The sequence below is a fragment of the Aquarana catesbeiana genome, linkage group LG08, assembly GCF_042186555.1.
Source record: "Aquarana catesbeiana isolate 2022-GZ linkage group LG08, ASM4218655v1, whole genome shotgun sequence".
Classification (NCBI taxonomy): Eukaryota; Metazoa; Chordata; class Amphibia; order Anura; family Ranidae; genus Aquarana; species Aquarana catesbeiana.
The window spans coordinates 279082538-279103359 of NC_133331.1; the positions used below are offsets into that span (position 1 = coordinate 279082538).

General features: G+C 43.6%; 2 protein-coding genes across 5 annotated transcripts in view; one reads left to right on the forward strand and one right to left on the reverse strand.

Annotated features, from left to right (window-relative positions):
• The window catches only part of LOC141104517 (uncharacterized), a 44140-nt gene extending 41229 nt beyond the window's left edge, over window positions 1-2911 (reverse strand). For 2 of the 4 annotated variants that reach the window (XM_073594105.1, XM_073594102.1), the window contains exon 1: window positions 2777-2911. The gene's annotated coding sequence lies outside the window, so the exon portion shown is untranslated. The remainder of the gene's footprint in view (window positions 1-2776) is intronic. The other 2 variants (XM_073594103.1, XM_073594104.1) reach the window with 2 other exon arrangements.
• Window positions 2912-3261: 350 nt separating this feature from the next.
• LOC141104508 (uncharacterized) lies at window positions 3262-19587 on the forward strand. The gene is made up of 8 exons (XM_073594075.1): window positions 3262-3349; window positions 7457-7554; window positions 7679-7776; window positions 10599-10698; window positions 11085-11189; window positions 13107-13204; window positions 13291-13399; window positions 16862-19587. Exons 2-8 carry the CDS (start codon window positions 7521-7523, stop codon window positions 18265-18267), a joined length of 1950 nt encoding a protein of 649 aa, XP_073450176.1. The 5' UTR covers window positions 3262-3349; window positions 7457-7520; the 3' UTR covers window positions 18268-19587.
• Window positions 19588-20822: the final 1235 nt, after the last annotated feature.

Here is a 20822-nt window from a genome sequence, read left to right on the forward strand (position 1 = left end):
ATGTATAATAAAATTTTGGGTATAGCCTTAGATAAACAATTTCGAAAATTAAAGTATAAAAAGTACCATCATTCAAATATTGTATAGAGATAAAGGGAGGAAAGAGGGTGTGGACAGTTGCTGAGTCTGTCCTCTCACACACTCAAACCAAGAGGAAAGGCTTCCCCGGCTATCCCGCTACTGATAGGCAAACAATCAACTTCAGTAAAAATTCTCATTTATTACATATAAAAAAACATACAAATGAACAAAATCAATATTACAATAAAACGGGAAATTAAACCTTACAGTATACAATTACTCGTAGGTTTTTCCCAAAAGGAGTATCTGGTAATGGAGTCATCAACATAGATTAAGGATCCTCAATTCAACTGATATGTAGAATTGATGGGCATTGATAGGTGGCACTGATGGGCACCGATGGGGGGGCAACGTATAGGCAGCACTGATGAGGAGCTACTCACAGGCATTACTGATTGGCATCTGAAGGTCACTGACAGGCATTACTGATGGGGCACCGATTGGCATATTTATGGTCACTTGATTGGCACATTTTTGGACACTGATGGGCACTGACAGGCATTACTGATGGGGCACTGACAGGCATTACTGCTGGGGCACTGACAGGCATTACTGCTGGGGCACTGACAGGCATTACTGCTGGGGCACTGACAGGCATTACTGCTGGGGCACTGACAGGCAGCTGATGGGCACTTCTCTAGGGGGTTGCGCTGATAATCATTGTGCTGATTATCAGCGCAGAACCCCCCTTTGACAGGGAGAGCCGCCGATCGTCTCTCCCTGTCAGCGCGAACCGAGGAAAGCCGTTTACTTCCTGGTTCACACTGTGATTGATCATGTGGTAAGAAGCACGCGCCCCCCGCGGGCACGCCCTTTCACGTTATCCTGAAAGACGTCATATGACGTCCAGTCAGGATAGCAGAACCACCGCCCGGACGTCATTCTGCTATAGGCCGGGCGGGAAGTGGTTATTAATGAAATCAAGTAACATCCTTATAAATAAAACCAAGTTTTGTAAACAAACAATATTGCTTTTTGACCAGTGTTAATTTTAAGTCAAATTGCGATTGTTTTAGTCTTAGTCTTTTGACGAAGGCCCCTTTCACACTGGGGCGGTTTGCAGGCGTTATTGCGCTAAAAATACCGCCTGCAAACCGCCCCAAAACAGCCTCCGCTGTTTGTTCAGTGTGAAAGCCTGAGGGCTTTCACACTGAAGCGGTGCGCTGGCAGGAGAAGAAAAAATCTCCTGTCAGCCGCATCTTTGGAGCGGTGAAGGAGCGATGTATTCACCGCTCCTAAACCGCTCCTGCCCATTGAAATCAATGGGACAGCGCGGCTATGCCGCGCTATACGAGTGGTTCCAACCCTTTTTCGGCTGCCAGCGGGGGATTAAAACCGCACCGCTAGCGTCCGAATACCGCAGTAAAACAGCGCTAAAAATAGCGCTGTTTTACCGCCGACGCCCCCTACCGTCCCAGTGTGAAAGGGGCCTAAAAATGCAGTTTTAATTTTAGTTGTGTTTTAGTCATCTCAATTGTTTTAGTCGACATTTAGTCATCTGAATTATTTTAGTTTTAGTCATATTTTAGTTTTAGCTATATTTTAGTCATCTGAATTATTTCCTTTTTAGTTTTAGCGGTATTTTAGTCATCTGAATTGAAAACGGAATTTTATTTTTGTTTCGTTTTTGTCACTGAAAACATGCATCTGGTGAAAACTATGACGCAAATATTTTTGGCAACTAAATGAACACTGCACCCGCATGGATGTCATATTGGGACACAGTGACTGTGTCCCAATAGACATGAATGGAACTGCTGGCAGGGGGATGGACACCACACCTGTGCACCTCCATGCCAGTAAAATAAGGCCCAGCACAAGACCCCGATGTAATCACCCTGTGTAAATGAGTCCTTACACAGTGGACAGGGAAAGACCATGATGGCTCCATGGGCGGCTGGATGTCCGTTTATATCAGGCTAACCTCGATCCTTTAGGTTTACATCCGAAAAAGGACACACTTTATTTTCCCAAACCCGGTAGGGTTGCCACCTCATCCCTTTAAACCCGAACACATATTAATTACACAGGTTCTGTGGCTGATTAAGGTGGTAATTAAACTCACTTGGTGCCTTATCTGCATTAAATTAGCCTCAGAACCTGTGTAATTCACGTGTGTTCGGGTTTAAAGGGATGAGGTGGTAACTCTAAACCCCGAATGGACTTGGCGGTAGGCAGGTGTACACAGGCACCAGCCCCTTTACATCAGCCTACCCCATAGACCCACATAGCACTACCGATCAGGTCTGCCTGAAAACCGGATAGGCAAATCTAATTGAAAAGCCCTCATAAAAGGGCCCTTAGGTGTCGGGAGACTCTGATTGGCTGCTATGGGCAGCAGATGCAGTTCTTCCTTCAGGTGCTTCAGTATATAAGGCTCATCATGTTATATTGATTTGCCAAAACAACGACCCAAATTTCTGGGGCGGAATCACGGTCCAAAGGCAGCTTTAACGTGAACTGGCCTTCCCACTTGTATGGAAAACCTACGCTTTGGCCTGCAGTGCAATAAATCAATACCAGAACAATAAACAAAACCACATCTGGAAAAAAAAACAAAAAAGGCAGACAACTCTGTCATCAGTCTACACACCACCAAGCATCTGAAGTAAACATTGCAACTGAAACTCCAGATCTTACTAAAACAAAAGTAGATAAAACATATAATAATGCCATAATAGGAAGACAATATTACCTCCTCCTGACCGGGCAAACACTCTCCAGCCTCACACCCCCCCTCCCCACCAGCAGGAATCTGCAACTAAATCAATGCTGAGCTACAACAAAATGGCCGCCTCCCTCCCTGAGATCTCCTTTCTTCTGCGCTCGCGCGCGCGTCCCCATGGCAACCAGGCACAGCTGGAAGTCCTGGGAATGCGCACAGAGCGGAGAGAGAGAGCCTACACCGCCTTATAAGGAAAACCCCGCCCACTGGGCTTCTGCACTGAGCAACCGCTAGAGGGGGAAGTTAACTAACTTCCTCCCTTTAGAGGACCTGCGGCCATTTTGTTGTAGTGCAGCTTGAACGTGATTAAAGCAGTTTGTTTTCTATTTTTTTAATAAAAGCGTTTACACATGTTATTAACGTTAGTGATTTAAATACGGGTTGACTGACTTGAAGCAATTTTTATTGAATTAAATAGAAACAGCTAGCTGTACAGAAATAACGGCCATTTTTGTGTAGTTCAGAGGAAGGGTTTTTAATTTTACATGTCATTTAATTTCCTGATGGGGTTATGAGGCTGGAGAGTGTGTACCCAGTGAGGAGGTAATAATGTCTTATTATTATTATTATTATTATGAGAGAAGGGGGTCCCAGCACTCTGTGTGGATTGGATGGGGGGAATCATGTCACCTCCACACATCATTTTCCTTCAAGTCCTTTGATGTGGACATCATTATATGGCATAGCTCCCAACTGTCCCAGATTTCGAGGGACTGTCCCTGATTTGAAACAATGTCCCTTTCCCCCCCCATTTGTCCCTCATTTTGGTCTGATCCATATAGTTGTATATATAAAATGCACCTTTTATCATTCAAAAAGTGTTTCCCAGTGCTAAACCTTTCATCCAAATTCTATATTCCTGCATTTGTACATTTTAAAAGCCAATATAAAGGAATAGTAGTAAAAAAAAAGTCCTTGTGGATTTAATTAAGCTTTTTTTTGGTTAATTCTCCTTTAAGGGGGTGTGGCAGGGGGCGTGTCCTATGCTTACATACATTTGTTAGTAGGTGTCCCTCATTCCCATCTCAAAATGTTGGAAGGTATGAAGTCCTTTGATGTGGAGATCATTAGATAGGGACCTCTGCTGGGGCACAATGTGGAGGTTTTAGGGTTATATACCGATCAGCCATAACATTATTTATGACCACCAACCATAACCGTTGAGGCATGGACTCCACTACACCTCTGGAGGTATGCTGTGGTATCTGGCACCAAACCGCCAGTAGCAGATCCTTTAAAGAATAACTCCAGGTTTTCACACAATTTACGATATAATGAATACAAAGTTTTGTCTGATTGGCTGAGTAAGAGGTGTGACATCATCAGCCTGCCTCTCTGACTGCCAATCTGCCAATCAGACAAAGCTTTGTATTCATTGATAGAATACATCGCTCCCTCTGAATGGCTGAAGGCTGCTGCTGTAGACTCCCCTGTGTCCGGTTATAAGACAGGAAGTCTCGTCTCGCACCCGGTACACAGTGCAATATGCTGTACGTAGCCTCAGCTACATGCAGTTTTACAGCCAGCGGCCTCACAGGTTAGTGAAGAGGAGCTATAACAAAAATAATACAGGGGGGACAGGAACCCCCTGAAAAGGAGTCAGGGGTGGACCAAGCTGCTTTATAAAGGATATAATTTTATTGTAAAAATACAAAAAACACCAAGACTGGGTACCCATCACCAACACCAGGATTATATTAAAATTAAGACAACGTTGTCCATTTGAGAGTAGCTACGTCACTCTGACAGCACACACACACAACGATTATCCAATTATTTGTGAATTAAAGTGCAGTTCCTAATACTGGACTAGTCTACAGGGCCAGGCCACCATCCAGCTTCCTCAGCCGAGTTAGTTCCTGCTAGCTTCAACTGCGCATGCGCGGGCGTGGCGTAATACGTCATCCATGACGCAGGAAACCTCTCTGTCATGGTGTAAACTCCGACATGTTTCACCAGACAACACTGTTTTTTTCAAGGATTTAAAAATAATCATATCATCTTAGGGAATACCACCAAGTGTCAACCAATTACTTTTTATCCAACCATACCCCATCAAGGGGTCCTCCTAATGAATATAGTGACAGAATGGACATATTTCAGTCCAGTATTAGGAACTGCACTTTAATTCACAAATAATTGGATAATCGGTGTGTGTGTGCTGTCAGAGTGACACAGCTGCTCATAAACGGACAACGTTGTCTTAATTTTAATATAATCCCGGTGTTGGTGATGGGTACCCAGTCTTGGTGTTTTTTGTATTTTGTACAATAAAATTATATCCTTTATAAAGCAGCTTGGTCCAAACAAACAATGTAAATTGTGTGAAAACCTGGAGTTCTTCTTTAAGTCTTGTAACTTGTGAGGTGGGGCCTCCATGGATCGGACTTCTTTTTCCAGCACATCCCACAGATGCTCAATTGGGTTGAGTTCTGGAGAATTTGGAGGTCAAATCAACACCTTGAACTCGTTGTTGAGTTCCTCAGACCATTCTTGAATTCATCAGACCAGGCCACCTTCCTCCATTGCTCCATGGTCCAGTTTTGATGCTCACATGCCCATTGTAGGTGCTTTTGGCTGTGGACCCGGGTCAACACTTGACACCTTTCCATCGGAACCATCATTAACTTTTTTTTATAGCAATTTGAGTTACAGTAGATCTTCTATTGGATTGGATTACACAAGCCAGCCTTATCTCCCTATGTACATTAATAAACCTTGGCCGCCCATGGCCCTGCCCCCCCCCCCGGTTTGCTAGGTTTTCCTTCCTTGGACCACGTCTGGTAGATCCTGACTACTGCAAACCAGGAGCATCCCACAAGAGCTGCAGTTTAAAAGATGCTCTGACCCAGTCACCTAGCCATTAAAGCGGAACTAAACCCATCGATTTAACGGTTTAAAAAAGCAGTTACATTCCCGCCATACCCAGATTGCTAACTGTCACATTGGTTGTGCCCTCAACCAAACTGTCAAACCATCAAATGGCTGGTGTCATAACAGATCACATGGAAGTTGAAGATAAAACAGAGGCCAAGATGGCAGCTTCCTTGGCTGAAAAGGATAGGAGGGTTTAGTTCCGCTTTAATTTGGCCCTTGTCAAAGTTGATAAAATTCTTACACTTGCCCATTTTTTTCTGCTTTTAACCCATCAACTTCAGGGACAGCATGTTCACTTGCTGTCTAAAATATCCCACCCACCTTCATGTGCTATTTTAGGGAGATAATTAATGATATTCTCCTTACTGTACCTGTCAGTGCTCATAATGTTATGATTGTTTAGTGTGTACTATATAAGTGGGAAGGCCAATTAGTGTCCTTGCCGCCCTCCGGCCCTACTGAGATTCCGCCCTGTACATTTGGGGCAGCTTTAGCATACTGTCTTGGTGAACACTAGGAGCCTCATTTACCAAAGTACATGATGGAAGAACTCTATCTGCTGTCCAAAGCAGCCAGTCAGAGCCTCCCAATCCCTTACTCTGGACAACATTGACTGTCCAAACCACTTTTTCCTTAGACACCTTAAATCAGGGGTCCCCAACCTCACCGGCACCATGGACTGGTTTTGCTGATGGGGGTGGGGGGGTGCATTTGCAGTCTGTCAACTCTGTTTGTGTGTGCAGCCTGTCCCCACCAGGGGGTGTGCAGTAGTGGTATACGGGGATCACCAGTACTCTATGACCCCAGCCCAGCTCTCCTCCCTCCCCTTCTCTTTCTTCTCCTCCTTCCTCTCCATAACTCATTGCCTGAGTAACGTGACCACAGAGAGGTAAAGGAGCAATGGTGCTGGGAGAAGGGGAGCAGGCACCCTCTGGTGGCGGGAGGGTGGTAGTACAGGTTCGCTCTGATGGCATCCACCTCCTATTGCACAGACCGTTGTTCTGCCAAAACAGCCAACTCGCCAATGTCACCAACCACGTCACTTCCTATGACTCTCCAGCAGCAGTTATTGCAGGTTTCAACGAGTTGGCTGCTTTCACAGAACACCGGCAACGTATACACTACGGTACACAATATAATGAGTGGACATTGTTAGTCCACCCACTAGTAACCAACAACATGGCCGGCCTCCAAGGCAGCGACAACTTTTTTACTCCTTAGCCGCTGTTCTGTCAAAACATCCAAGTCGTTGTGTACCATAGTGTATACGCTGCCGGTGTTCTGTGAAAACAGCCAAGTTTTCGAAATCTGCAATCATTGCTGCTGGAGAGTCACCGGAAGTGACGTGGTTGGAGATTTTGGCGAGTTGGCTGGTTTGGCAGAACACCGGCACTGGTCCACAAACCAGCCTTAAAGTGTATCTCAAGTCTAACTTTTTTTTTTTGGTTTTGGATGGATGAGGAAAGGAATAATCCAAAGTCTAGCGTTGTCACCAAAACACAATACTTTGTGGTGATTTCCTCACACTTCCTATGGCATCTCTGGGACAGGAAGTGAAGAAAATCTCCCCAACTGGAAAAAGCAAAAAAACAAAAAAAAAACCTGAAATGCCAAATGTAAAATATAAGTTTTATATGCTGTTTGTAAATGAAAAGTTAAGAACTCCCTGCTTTTTCACTGTTTATTCAAATACACTTTTTATGGTAATTTATTGCAGAATTATTTTTTTTTTCAAACATTTTTATACAGAGTGATCTTTTTAAACCATCTTAGGTTCCGAGTACAGTCAGAGATGTATTGATGTGGGAGTATTTACAAGGATTTCTACAAGGACGTCATGATGGAGAACCGACTGCCTCTCACATCACCGGGTAAGAGGAGACTTTCATTTCTTGTAAAGAAGAGAAGAGTATTGAGGATCCCCCTAGATACACACATCCTCTGATATAAAGACATAGAAACAATGTATTCAGTCAGTGTGTGTGTTTCCTACAGGTGGATCCAGTAACAGAAATCCTCCAGAGAGATGTCCCCGTCCTCTGTATTCCTGGGATTCTATACAAGAGGATGATGCGTTTCCTCTGGATTATCAGGTAGTAACTAGGGGTCTTAATAAAACTCAAAATACAATAGATACTGTTAAAGCTGATTTCTAGGTATGGCAGTTTTTACATAATTACACTTACATGTAAGTATGTTTACATACCTCCCAACCATCCCGGATTCACTGGGACCATCCCATGATTTGATGGAAGTCCCGACGAATCAAGGCTGAATCCTTGAACAAGTTCCGGCATTTGGCTCCGGCGACTTGCACCGCAGGGGCGCGCTAGTGCAAGCACCAGCAGAACTTTTTTTTTTCAGCCTGAAAGTTCTACTGTCACTTGTAAATACAGTAGCGCTGCTTCTGTATTTACAAGTCACAGCGCTACTCTCCCAGCGGCCACACAGAACCCCCCCCTGCACATTTCTTTTCGAGAGAAAAGGAAGGAGGGGGCAGAGAATCTACAGGGGCCACAGCCACTGTCAGCTCCACGACGGAAGTTCCTTCTTATTCGGCAGGCTGCCGGGGCGGGTAAGTTGTAGCTGCTCTTTTGCAGCAGCCCCAGTCTTTTATGCTTTCTTGGGAGAGCAAAAATAGATACCTAACATGTCTTGCTTTAAAATTGCGTGTGCTCGTGGAATGGCGCCAAACTACAGTACTTAAAAATCTCCATAGGCGAGGCTTTAAAAATTTCTGCAGTTTACCAATTTAGAGTTACAGAGGAGGTCTATTGCTAGAATTATTGCTGAATTATTCTGATGTTCGCGGCGATACCTCACATGTGTGGTGCGAACACCATTTACATATGTGGGCGTGACCTACGTATGCGTTCACCACCGAGCGCCAGCATGCAGGGGCAGGGGCACTTTAAAAATATATTTTTTTCCTTATATTACATTTTTAAAATTTTTACACTGTCCCTTTAAAAAAAAAAAATTTTTACACTTTTATTGCTATTGCATGAATGTAAACACCCCTTACGATAACAATACAGCATGACAGGTCCTCTTTATGAAGAGATCTGGTGTCTAAGACCTCATGTACACTGCTGCTGCTAAATGGACGTTTAGTAGCAGTTGGGCGTTTTTTTCAGCTGCCCCTGAACGCTCCTCTATGTTATCTTATCAGTACATGTACACAGGGTCGTTTATAGTAGTTTGTAGGCAGTTGAGTGTAGAAGCATTTTTTGGAACGCAAAGAAATGTGTTCAGGACCGATGTTCAGAAGCATTTAAAACACCAAATGCCTGCAACAGCCTGTAAACATTTAGCAGCGTTTCATTTACAGACTTTTATTTTTTTTAAACGCTCCTAAACGCAGCAAAACGCTGCTAAAGGTGGCTAAACGGACATTTTTAAACGTCGGATTCTGGCTGTCAAGTTAAATCGTTCAGGAGAGGTTAAACAACGTCCCGTTTACATGAAGCCTTAAAGACCCTAAATCTCTCCTGTACCCTTAAAAACAATAAAAATTAAAAAATTTGATCTTTTGCTTTAGAAAAAAAATGGCCTTGTTTACATGGACTGGAAACGACATGACGTTGCAACAGTCCTCCTAGTCCATAGTGATGAGCAGAGGCCATCTTTCCTTTGCTCATCTCTATGCCCTGCTCCAGATCCATTTCTGGAGCTACTGATCAGCCATGTAAGCCCAGGTACCACTGGAAAGCGGGGATGGTGGTGAACGACCCGTCCCGCCGCTTCTAAAAGGGACCCAGTGACAAACACGGACAACTTTTATCAGAAAGACCGGCGTCTGGGGAACAAAATATACAGGGTTTATGGCACCTAGCTGCAGCTATAACCCTGGCATTTAACATTAAAGTATTTATGTATTTTCCCAGTTAGGCAGTCGGCAAGTGGTGGTTGTAAAACTCAGACATGAAATATGAACAAAGCATATCCCTCTATAGTGTACTTGTCTCTATCCAGAGCACTAAGTGTAATTTCTGTCTGCTGGTTCCTTCCTCTGGTATCAGTATGAGTCACTTCTGACCAAGAGAATAAAGGTGACAGGGGAGTAAGCTCCAGCACACAGCCTGTGATTGACAGCATCAGCTCTGTTCCTGTGTGAAGAGGTGTGTGTGTCCCTTCCCTCGAATCAGCTCCCAGAGCTTTCCTTACTGAGCTCCACAGACTGTAACTTCGGCTCTCCACACCCTTTATTCTGAACGCTCAGAAAAGCTTTATATAATCTGGACTTTGAATGGATGTAGAGAAGACTGCAGATAAATAGGTACAACATATGTAGGAGGATTTGTTTCATCTCTATGTATCACCTAAGGATATTCACTGCACTGGGCATTTGTAAGGCTTTACAGCCACTTTAAGTGAGATTTATTTACAGTGAAACAAAATCCATCAGCAAATTTACAAATAACATGAACAAAACCCCAGTGACAAAATACCTGACTAATAAACCTAATAAATTGAAAGCCTAACTACAACTAACTATATACAATATACAGTATATATGTAAAATGTGTAACTCAGAAAACAGGGATAGATGCAGGGAGCAGATGGGAAGGGAAAATCAAGACAGAAACAAGGGAGAACAGGTACAGGGAAGCAGGACACATGGTACAGTGAACTGGGCAGGAATAGGATCAATGGCAACAGGCTGTGGCAGCAGCAAAACACTGAAGCATGAGGCACTAGTAGGGGAAGACCTAAATACCCTCCCAGCAGCCAACATCAGGTGGAAACTGATTACTTGAGACTGCTGGGAGACACCCGCTGGTGGACACTGGAGCTGCAACCTTCCGCTCTGTGAAGCACAGTGCCACCAGCAGGTATCTCAGATCCTTACACTAAATATGTCAAAATTGCCATACCTGGTATTCAGCTTAAACTATGACATTGTCTTATCTAGTGTGAAGACCTGATTGTTGTTAAAGTGGAAGATGATGAGATGCTTTTGATGGATGATGAGACCTGCAAGCAGAATGATAATCCTCCAGAGATCAGCATAGGTGAGTAATAAACACTAAATCCAGAGAAGAGTCCCAGATTCTCCTTGTTCAGTCACTACAACAATCTCTTCTTCTCCCCCCTCCTCAGTCAGTAGACAGTAATGGGGAGACAGTATGTGCCCAGTGGGGGAGTCAGGAGACATCAGCCTCTATTAGACTCCGGCTCTCCTCCTCACATCATCTCATTGTGTGTTACCAGCCAAGAGACGTAACCAGGAGGATAAGAAAACCAGAGGATTAGCAGAGCTAGGTGTTACTACTGAGCAGGGAATCAGCAGATCGGTGGGGTTACTACTGAGTGGGGGAAGCTGGGGTTACCACACACACTCTCTGGGGTCTCTCATACATCTCAGTACAGGGGGCTTCATTCTCATCTTTATTCACAGACCCCGGAGACACCAGAGACACTAAGAGAGATGTCAAAGCTGAGGAGAAGGAAGAAGGACGTGTGCGGATTAAAGAGGAGGACATTCCTATAGAGATTGACTTGGGTGAGTAATGAACAATAATAAATACCGTATTTTTTGCTCCATAAGATGCACCTGACCATAAGACACACCTAGATTTTAAAGGAGGAAAACAAGAAAAAAAATATTCTGAATGAAATGGCTGCGGGTCCTGCTGGGAGCTGGCCACAGACCTGTGGGTCCTGCCGGCCATTGACCTGTGGGTCCTGCTGGCTGCTGGCCTGTAGGTCCTGCTGGGAGCCGGCCATGGCCCGTGTCCAGCTCCCAGCAGGATCTACAGTATTGAGGGCTATTTTGAGCTTACTGGGTGGACACTGGAGCAAATTAAATGGGGTGTATGGGGGGGAGATAGATGAGATGTGGGGGTCAGCTGGCCCTGGGGGTGTCAGGGTCTCTCACCTCAGTGATAGCAGCTGCTAGTGCCAGCTCAGCAGGTCCCCTTACACAGCCTCCTCCAGTACTGGGGGGGGGGGGGGTGATGCTCCTGTCCTGGAGTCAAGCAAAGTTGCAGCCCAAGCCAGTCACGTTGGTCCCAATTCCTGACTCCCTGGTGCACCCTGCCTCCAAGATGCTGAGAGTTGTAGTTCCCTGGCTGTGCTGCACTGCTTCTCCGCCCACCGGGAGCTTGAGCATGTGGACTACAACTCCCAGAATGCAACAGCGTCAGCATGCGTCAACTACTTGGTGGCCGGCCACCGCAGCCGTGCCCCTGGCCCAACTATTCTAACACAGCAGCGGCGACGGGGAGGCCTGGTCAATATTCACTCCATAAGACGCACAGACATTTCCCTCCCATTTTTTGGGGGGGGTGTGTCTTATGGAGCGAAACATACGGTAATCATTTACAATATTCTTCAAGTTATTAATATTATTCAAGTCATTGTAGCTTTTCTGTATTTATATGTTTCCAAAAGCGTGCTGTCTCTTTAAAAGTTGTGTTTAGCAGCTGACACAGCAAAAGATTGGTTTGCAAAAAGTGGTAAAAACGATGTAAAGAAAAGTGTAGCGCTAATATGATATCAAATAAATAAAAAACAAATGGTGTGACCATAGATGTAATGCAAAACCTCACATGTAAAGAAACACAGTGATATCATATTACTGCATTGCAAGATAAGGTGATTAAATCGCCAATGCAGTAACTGCAAATAGTGATAACAAGAGAAGTTAAATATATATAATGAGATCGAAAAAACCTTGTAAAACAAAGTAAACTATCAAATGGTTAGAAATTGATAGCTATGTGATAAGCAACAATAAGTGAAGCAAAAATTGTATATATAAAAAAACATCATCAAAGTCCATATGTGATGACATGGTGACTTGAAAAACTTGGTGCAGACAATTTGTCAGTAGATAATCCACCACCGATATGTATAAGGCTTACCGGAAAAGTTGAACCCAAATAGGCGTACGCCTAATGAGTCAGTAAGGCTTGTGATGTAATACACCCAGGGGGATCATTCAGCACAAACGATATCCAATAGAAGGGAGAGACTTCTATGGTCCTTCTCAGTACTTTTCAAATGGATGCCCACCAAAGGGATATTAGCCCAAGGATACATGAAAGAATTTTCCTCCCGTTACATAGTGTAATTCCGTTATGGATGAAACATTTATTTGTATATAAAAAAAAAAAGGGAACACTCACATTTTGTGAAGATAAAAAGCGCTTTACAATATTGGTAAAAAGTGACGCGGTGGCATCAGCAGAGCCCATCAGCTAGTTGGTGGCTGGCCACCGCAGCCGTGCCCCCGGCCCAACTATTCTAACACGGCAACGGTGACAGGGGTGGCCTGGTCAATATTCGCTCCATAAGACGCACAGGCGTTTCCCCCCATTTTTTTTTTGGGGGGGGGGGTGCTTATGGAGCGAAATATACGGTAATCATTTACAATATTCTTATTCAAGTTATTGTAGCTTTTCTGTATTTCCTAAAGATGGATCCAGTAACAGAAATCCCCCAGAGAGATGTCCCCGTCCTCTGTATTCCCGGGACTCCACGCAGGATCATCAGAAGATCCCTCAGGAAGATCAGGTAGATGTAATGTATTTGAAAAAGCTGTAGCTCTGGTGTTCAGCTACCAGAAACTGGACAATATTGTTATTTTGCTGCACATGTAGGAAAAAAGTTGGTATGAATATAAAACCGAAGATACAGATGGCAAAGAGATGGACTTAAGGGGTGATGAGCCATGCAAAGAGGAGGAAATCCCTCCAGAGATCAACACAGGTGAGGAATAAACACTAAATCCAGTGGGGGAGACAGGAGCCATCAGCTTCCATTAGACTTTGGTTCTTCTCCTCATATTACTTCTTTCAAATGAAACCACTTGACCTCAGGTGAGTTTTACCCCCTTCATGACCGAGGCATTTTTTGCTATTCAGCACTGCAATGCTGTACCCAAATGAAATTTATATAATTTTTTTTCAAAGAAATAGAGTGTTTTTTTTTTTTAGTGGTATTTGATCACTGGGTTTTTTTGTTAATTTTTTATTATATAAACAAAAAAAGACCAAAAATATTGAAAGCCCCCCCCCCCCCTGATATTTTCTTCTTTCTATTATAGAACATATCCAATAAAAAAATAAAATCTCATTACAAATGTAGACCAAAATGTATTGCTACATGTCTTTGCTAACAAAAAATAGTATATATTAAATGGTTTGTGTGAACATTATAACATCTACAAACTATGGTATATATACTGGAATTTACACAGCAATAAACACTATAATGTAATGTCGGTGATCAAAGACATAAAGTGGGACTGTGATAGGGTGGCGGGCAATCTGGCGCTAACAGACACTGGCTGGGAGGATCACTAACCGACACTGACATCGCTAGTGACACTAATACAGTGACCAGTTGTAATACTGTACACTGACACTGTGCTAATGACACTGGCTGGGAAGGGGTTAACATCTAGGGGCAATCAAGGGGTTAACTGTATGCCTAACAATGTGTAATGTGTTTACTTTCTGATCTGGTTGTTTTTTTCTCCCTGCTTTTCAGGGAGAATAAGCAGCCATGTTGCTGTTCCTATGTTCAGTATACAGAGTTCTGTGTGCTTTTAAACACACAGAACTCATGCTGTGTCCAATCACAGCACGGGTTGGCAGGGGGAGCGCACATGCACTCCCCAACCCCAGAAGACGGCCTGTCTTTCTGTCCCTGCTTTGCAGGCAGAAGAAACAGCCAGATCGTAATTTCCGATCTGTTTACAGAGCCCTGTGTATGTAAACACAGGACTCTGTTCTGTGATTGGCTACGGCTGATCAGCAGGTCTCAGCCATAAATCATTGGCCGGGAACCTGCTGATAAAATCCCGCTGTAGTCAGTGACAGCGTGGGTTAGCAGGGGGCACATGCACAAATGCCCCTAACCAGGAACAGGCTGGATGATGTACATGTATGTGATCCAGCCTGCTTGTGCCGCCTGCTGTAAATGCACTGTGGGTGGGCGGGAATTGGTTAAAAAAATGTTTTACACTACAGTAGCTCTTCACAGAGGCAAAGTTCATCATTTCTAGTTAGAGTATACAGAGATTCAGCTTAACAATTTGTAAATATAATTTTGATGAAAAGAAAATCAGTGCAGGAAATTTTTGAAGAACAGATATTACAGAACTGACATAAGCAACAGTAAAATAAAAGCATTTAAAAGTAATAAATAGTGTCCGTCTGGTCTTTGATTCAGTCCATTGTGATATAGCAGAGTCATCGGCCCTCAGAAAAAAAATCCTGTCTTCGTAAGCATTCTGGACACTGTAATATAGGTGTTTTTATAAAGGTAACTCCATTACAGTAGGATTTATGGAATATGTAGAGAGTTTGGCTCTGTGTGTATTCATCAAACTATGCTTCAGACTGTTTATGACTTGGTCGTTTATGAAAAAGAGTCTTTTGAAGACCCTGGGCTAAGAAGCTCTTTCTCTGATTCAAACCCCCTCACATGCACTTTCTCTCCCCTGATACAGTAGCTCTGGGCTCAATGTTTGAGAGCTCACTCCTGTGATGGTGAAGGTGCACGATAAACAGCTAGGCATCTCTTAGCAACATCCTAGGCGTTTTCCAGTCAGGCTTCATGAGGTATGTAAATGGCCTACACCTATAGAAAAGGCATTATTCAACATCGGTGACAGCTGCAGTTTGTTTTTATTTACAGATGTCCCCTGTCTGCAATGGGTAAAGGCACACAATCCACTTTAAAGTAAATGCATAGGTGCAAATGAACCCTTAAAGTGGTTGTAAAGGCAGCAGCACCCCCCCCTCCCCCCCAATACTTACCTGCGCCCCATCTCGATCAAGCGATGTGCACGAGAGCTTCGGCTATCCCGGGTCTCCTTCTCCTCATTGGCTGAGGCAGCACCGAGAGCCATTGTGTCACGTACTTTGGTTGGAGGCCAAGTTGACAAGAGGGCTTCCCTTGCGGTCCGAGCAACCCTGAATGTGGTGATAGAGGTACAAGGCTCAAAAAAGCATGGGTGCTGGTAGCTTGGCAACAGGTGATTGCCACAGAAAGAGACATAATCATGGTGAGCCTGAGTTATACACCATGAGGCGGCAGTATGAACAGGGAGCAGGCAGAGTAAGGTCCAGTAGCATGCCTAGGTCAGTACCAGGGAAGCAGGCAGAGCATGGTCCAGTAGCAAGCAGAGAATAGTCAGAGGCAAGCTGAGCCCCATCTCTGTCCAGTGATGTCCACAAGTGTCTTGGCAGTACGAGACACAGCAGCGGTGCCATTGGCTCCCGCTGTTGTCAATCAAAGTCAGTTAGCTAATCAGGAGAACGAGGGGACAGGGCCGAACCGCAGCTTCGTGTCTGAATGAGCACAGGGAGCTGCAGCTTAGCATGGACATGCAAGCTAATGCTTGCTGACGCACACGAATGCGCCTACATGTCAGTGCACGTTGGATACTAGGCCGAGCTCATCTGTGTGCTGGTACATGTGCACGAGCATTAGCTGCACGGGAATAAGCATTAGCTGTGCGAAAATTAGCATTAGCTGCACAACAAAAAGCATTAGCTGTAATAGTTTCCTGACACAATGGCTCCCGCTATTGTCAATCACAGCCAGTGAGCCAATGAGGAGGGGGCGGAGCTGAGCCATGCATTGTGTGTGTGTGAATGGACACACAGAGTAGTGGTTTCGGGAGCGAGCCTGCTCAGGTGGCAAGAGGTGGGGCCAGGAGCACTATCAGGGGCCCCTGCACAGAGCAGGTAAGTATGACATGTTTGCTATTTAAAAAAAAAAAAAAAAAAATCTGTCTTTAATATCACTTTATTTAAAATCACCTTGAAAAGTACACTTTATGATCTTAGATCATAGTTCAGAGTCTCTTTTACATGGCTGGGAAGGGTCCCTATTCATAAAAATCATGGATTTACCCTACAGTAAATATCACTGTTGAAAACTGGCGATGAGCGAATTAGTTTCTTAAACTGTGATTGCTGTCGGTTTGACCAGTCTGCTGTCTAAACCTTACCCCTTCAGCATCTAGTGTGTTAAAACCTTTTAGAATGACAACCAAGTGCAATAGAACCATGTTGACTTACAGTACCTAATAGTAGTAGTACAACCATAGTATGGTAAAAAGTATTCCATTATTTTTTCTAACAATTACATTACTGAAGTAAAAAAAAAAAGTATTTTTTAGCAATCTTTTTTGTCTTGATTTCTTATTTCCCCCAGATGGACAATACAGAAGGTTTAATGTGGAAGAATATCCCAATATGTCTCCAGGTGGTAAAAGAGAAGATGATGTCACATCTGATTCTTCAGAAGAAAACTCCATGACTGCAAATGTCCACCTAGTGCCTCACAGTGCTGAGTTTTCATCTGAGCCCTCTGTGCCAGAAGGGAGTTTTGCTAGTCGCTCACCTCTCAGTACTCATAGTGAACCTTTTTCTTGGAGTGAAGAGCTCATCTCGCACCAGAGAGGCGGCAATGGAGAGAAGATGTTTTCATGTTCAGAATGTAGAAAATGTTTTACGAGGAGGTCCAGTCTTATCGTGCACCAGAGGGGTCACACCGGGGAGAAGCCGTATTCCTGTTCAGAATGTGGGAAATGTTTTCCAGAGAGATCAAGTCTTACTCAGCACGAGAGAACTCACACGGGGGTGAAGCCTTACTCATGCTCTGAATGTGGGAAGTGTTTTGCTAAGAAATCCAATCTTATAACACATCAAAAAACACATTCAGAGGAGAAGCCATATTCCTGTTCCGAGTGTGGTAAAAATTTCCCCATCAAGTCTTACCTTGCCAGACACGAAAAAATCCACGCAGGGGAGGACTCCTATACATGTTCAGAATGCGGAAAGTGCTTTTCCCAGAGAAATCATCTCATCTTGCATCAGATTACTCACACCGGAGAAAAGCCGTTTTTATGTTCAGAATGTGGCAAATGTTTTCCTTGCCAAACTGCTCTCATCATACATCAGAGGACCCATGCTGGAGTGAAGCCATATTCATGTCTTGAATGTGGAAAATCATTTTCCCAGAGCAGAAGTCTTACCTACCACCAGAGGACTCACACGGGGGAGAAGCCGTACTCATGTTCCGAATGCAGCAAATGTTTTCCTTTCGAACACTTACTCATTGAACACCACAGAGATCACACAGGGGAAAAGCCATTTTCATGTCCCGAATGCGGGAAATGTTTTACGAAAAAGTCAAATCTTGCTATTCACCAGACAACTCATACAGGAGAGAAACCTTACTCCTGTTCAGATTGCGGGAAATGTTTTGTTAATAGATCGGATCTTTCGAGTCACCTGGCAACTCATACGGGAATGAAGCCATTTTCTTGCTCCAGGTGTGGTGAAAGTTTTTCTTACAAGTCCTCTCTTACGAGACACGAAAGGGTTCATACAGGTGAGAAGCCGTATTCCTGTAGCGAATGCGGGAAGTGTTTTGCCCAAAAAGGAACCCTTGTTTCACATCTAAGGACGCACACATGTGATGTCCGCTATTCATGCGCTGAGTGCGGGAGAGTTTTTCGGAGTAAAGCAAACCTGACTGCTCATAACCAAATGCACAAAAGGCTACATCTTGTCTTACATCAAAAGAATAACACAGAGGAAGAGTCATCAAGCTAAACCCCTTGCAAATCTAAAAAGTCATCTTTTATTTTAGCATCAAGAAATCGTGTGAATCTGTAAATACTTTTAGGACAAATATCTGAAATCTGAAGGAACAAACTAATTTAAAGATTCAGGAGACTTGTTGTTTCTGTCTATATATACACTATTTTTTGTTTATTCCGATATGATAATCCCATGAACTCCTCAAACCAGACTTTTGTTTTTTTTTTACATTATTACATCCTAAATTATATCTAAAGGATAGGAAATGAGAAGCAATGCTTTCTTATATACAGTATGTGTCCCCATTGGAAGTTTCCTCCTCTTTTCCAGTTCCAGTTACACTCAATATTTTTTATGCTTTCAGTCCTGTCGACAGTGGTCAATAGGACAGACAGGAATTCACACAGAGATTAAAGTGATTGTAAAGGTTGTGGTTTAAAAAAAAATGTAAATGTCATACCTGCTCTGTGCAATGGTTTTCCGCAGAGCTGCCCGATCCTCTTCTTTTTAGGTCCCCTGCCAGCGGTCCTGGCTCCTCCCTCCTGCCAATTTCCCCCAATAGCAAGCTTCTGCTATGGGGGCACTTGAGCAGGCTCGCTCATAAGCTGCGCTCCTGTGAAAGAACATTGTCCGTTCACACACAGAGCGTGGCTTGACTCCGCCCCCCACTCTCTCCTCATTGGCTCACTGGCTGTGATTGACAGCAGCATTAGTCAAAGACTCCCGCTTATGTGTGAGCCAATAAGGAAAGCAAGACCTGGGAGAGCCGCTACTCTCATGCAAGATCGCTGGATCGAGATAAGGTTCAAGTACTGTAAGTATAAGAGGGGACTGGGGGGGAGGGGTAGGCTGCATACAATGCATTAAGGTAAAAAAAAACTTCTGCCTTTAGAATCACTTTAAACGATAAGTTCACCTTTGGTAACATGTTAAACCCTAAATACTGGTGTAGCATGTAACTTTTAACATGTTACCAAAGAGCCTGAATGTGTCACTAGGATCCCCTGCTGTGACAGCGGGCGGGGGTTTTCCCCCCACACCCGCTGTCACAATTTAAAAAGAGATGCAGCGCTAAAAGGGTAAGTGAAAAGAAAGTGAAAAAAAAAAAGACTAAAGCATAGTCTCATAAGCATCAATATGTACTAATTGAACAAAAACAAGCTCACGTGCAAATTAATAAATGAATGACTGCGTAAATAAATGGATAAACGCAAGATCTAGTCAAAAAACAATATGTGAAAAATTGCTATATACATAGAGCTTGAATAATGGTGAATACATAATAAAGTATTGTGTATAAAAAGAAACCCACAAAAAAACAGTCCAGACAAGGTGACCAAAAGAAAGCAGTCATAAAAAGTGCCAGGGAAAAGAAACGAAGAAAATCTTCTGTGTCTTGCCACACTCAAGATGAGAAATCAAATGCGCTTACCAGACGGCGATGACTGCTATTACAGCAGTCTCGCCCAGCACAGGGAAATCGGTCTCCCAACAGCCATGACGTACAGCAGCAGCTATAGGCAGATGATTCCCAGGGATATGAAACAAAAACATTCCATAGTGTAATATGTCCAAAAAGAATAATTTATTGAGAATAAAAGTACACTTACAAGATCGCAGTGTTAAAAGGGCAGCGGAATAAATTGCATAAAAAATTCTGGCGTCTCCGTCTGTAACCTCCACTTCCTAGGTTCGTGTATAGCCCGTCCTAGAACAACGTGATGACGTTGTAGGCTCCTCCCTACGCGTTTCGTCACGATAGGACATCGTCTGGGGATTGGCGTTATGGTTGTTGGGAGACCGATTTCCCTGTGCTGGGCGAGACTGCCGTAATAGCAGTCATCGTCGTCTGGTAAGCGCATTTGATTTCTCATCTTGAGTGTGGCAAGACACAGAAGATTTTCTTCATTTCTTTTCCCTGGCACTTTTTATGACTGCTTTCTTTTGGTCACTTTTTCTGGACTGTTTTTTTTTGTGGGTTTCTTTTTATACACAATACTTTATTATGTATTCACCATTATTTAAGATCTATGTATATAGCAATTTTTCACATATTGTTTTTTGACTAGATCTTGCATTTATCCATTTATTTACGCAGTCATTAATTTATTAATTTGCACATGAGCTTGTTTTTGTTCAATTAGTACATATTGATGCTTATGAGACTATGCTTTAGTCTTTTTTTCACTTTCTTTTCACTTACCCTTTTAGCGCTGCATCTCTTTGCATTATATACATTGTTGTGAGGTTTGATACTAGATCTTTAGGTGCTGGCTGCTTTTATATTTTTATACCTTTCTCATTTATTTTGGTTTATTTATTTTGTCCTTTGAGCGCAGCTTTTTCCTCTACTTTTCCACAATTTAAAAAGAGCCTGACTGCGTCACTAGGATCCCCTGCTGTGACAGCGGGCAGGGGAATTTTCCCCCCACACCTGCTGTCACAATTTAAAAAGAGCCCGCACAGCCGGGTGATTCATTCACAGTGATTTGTGAATTAATGAACTACAGCTACTAACTGCCACCATGGCAGATGGCTTGTACTTCTCAATGAACTGCGAGAGTGCT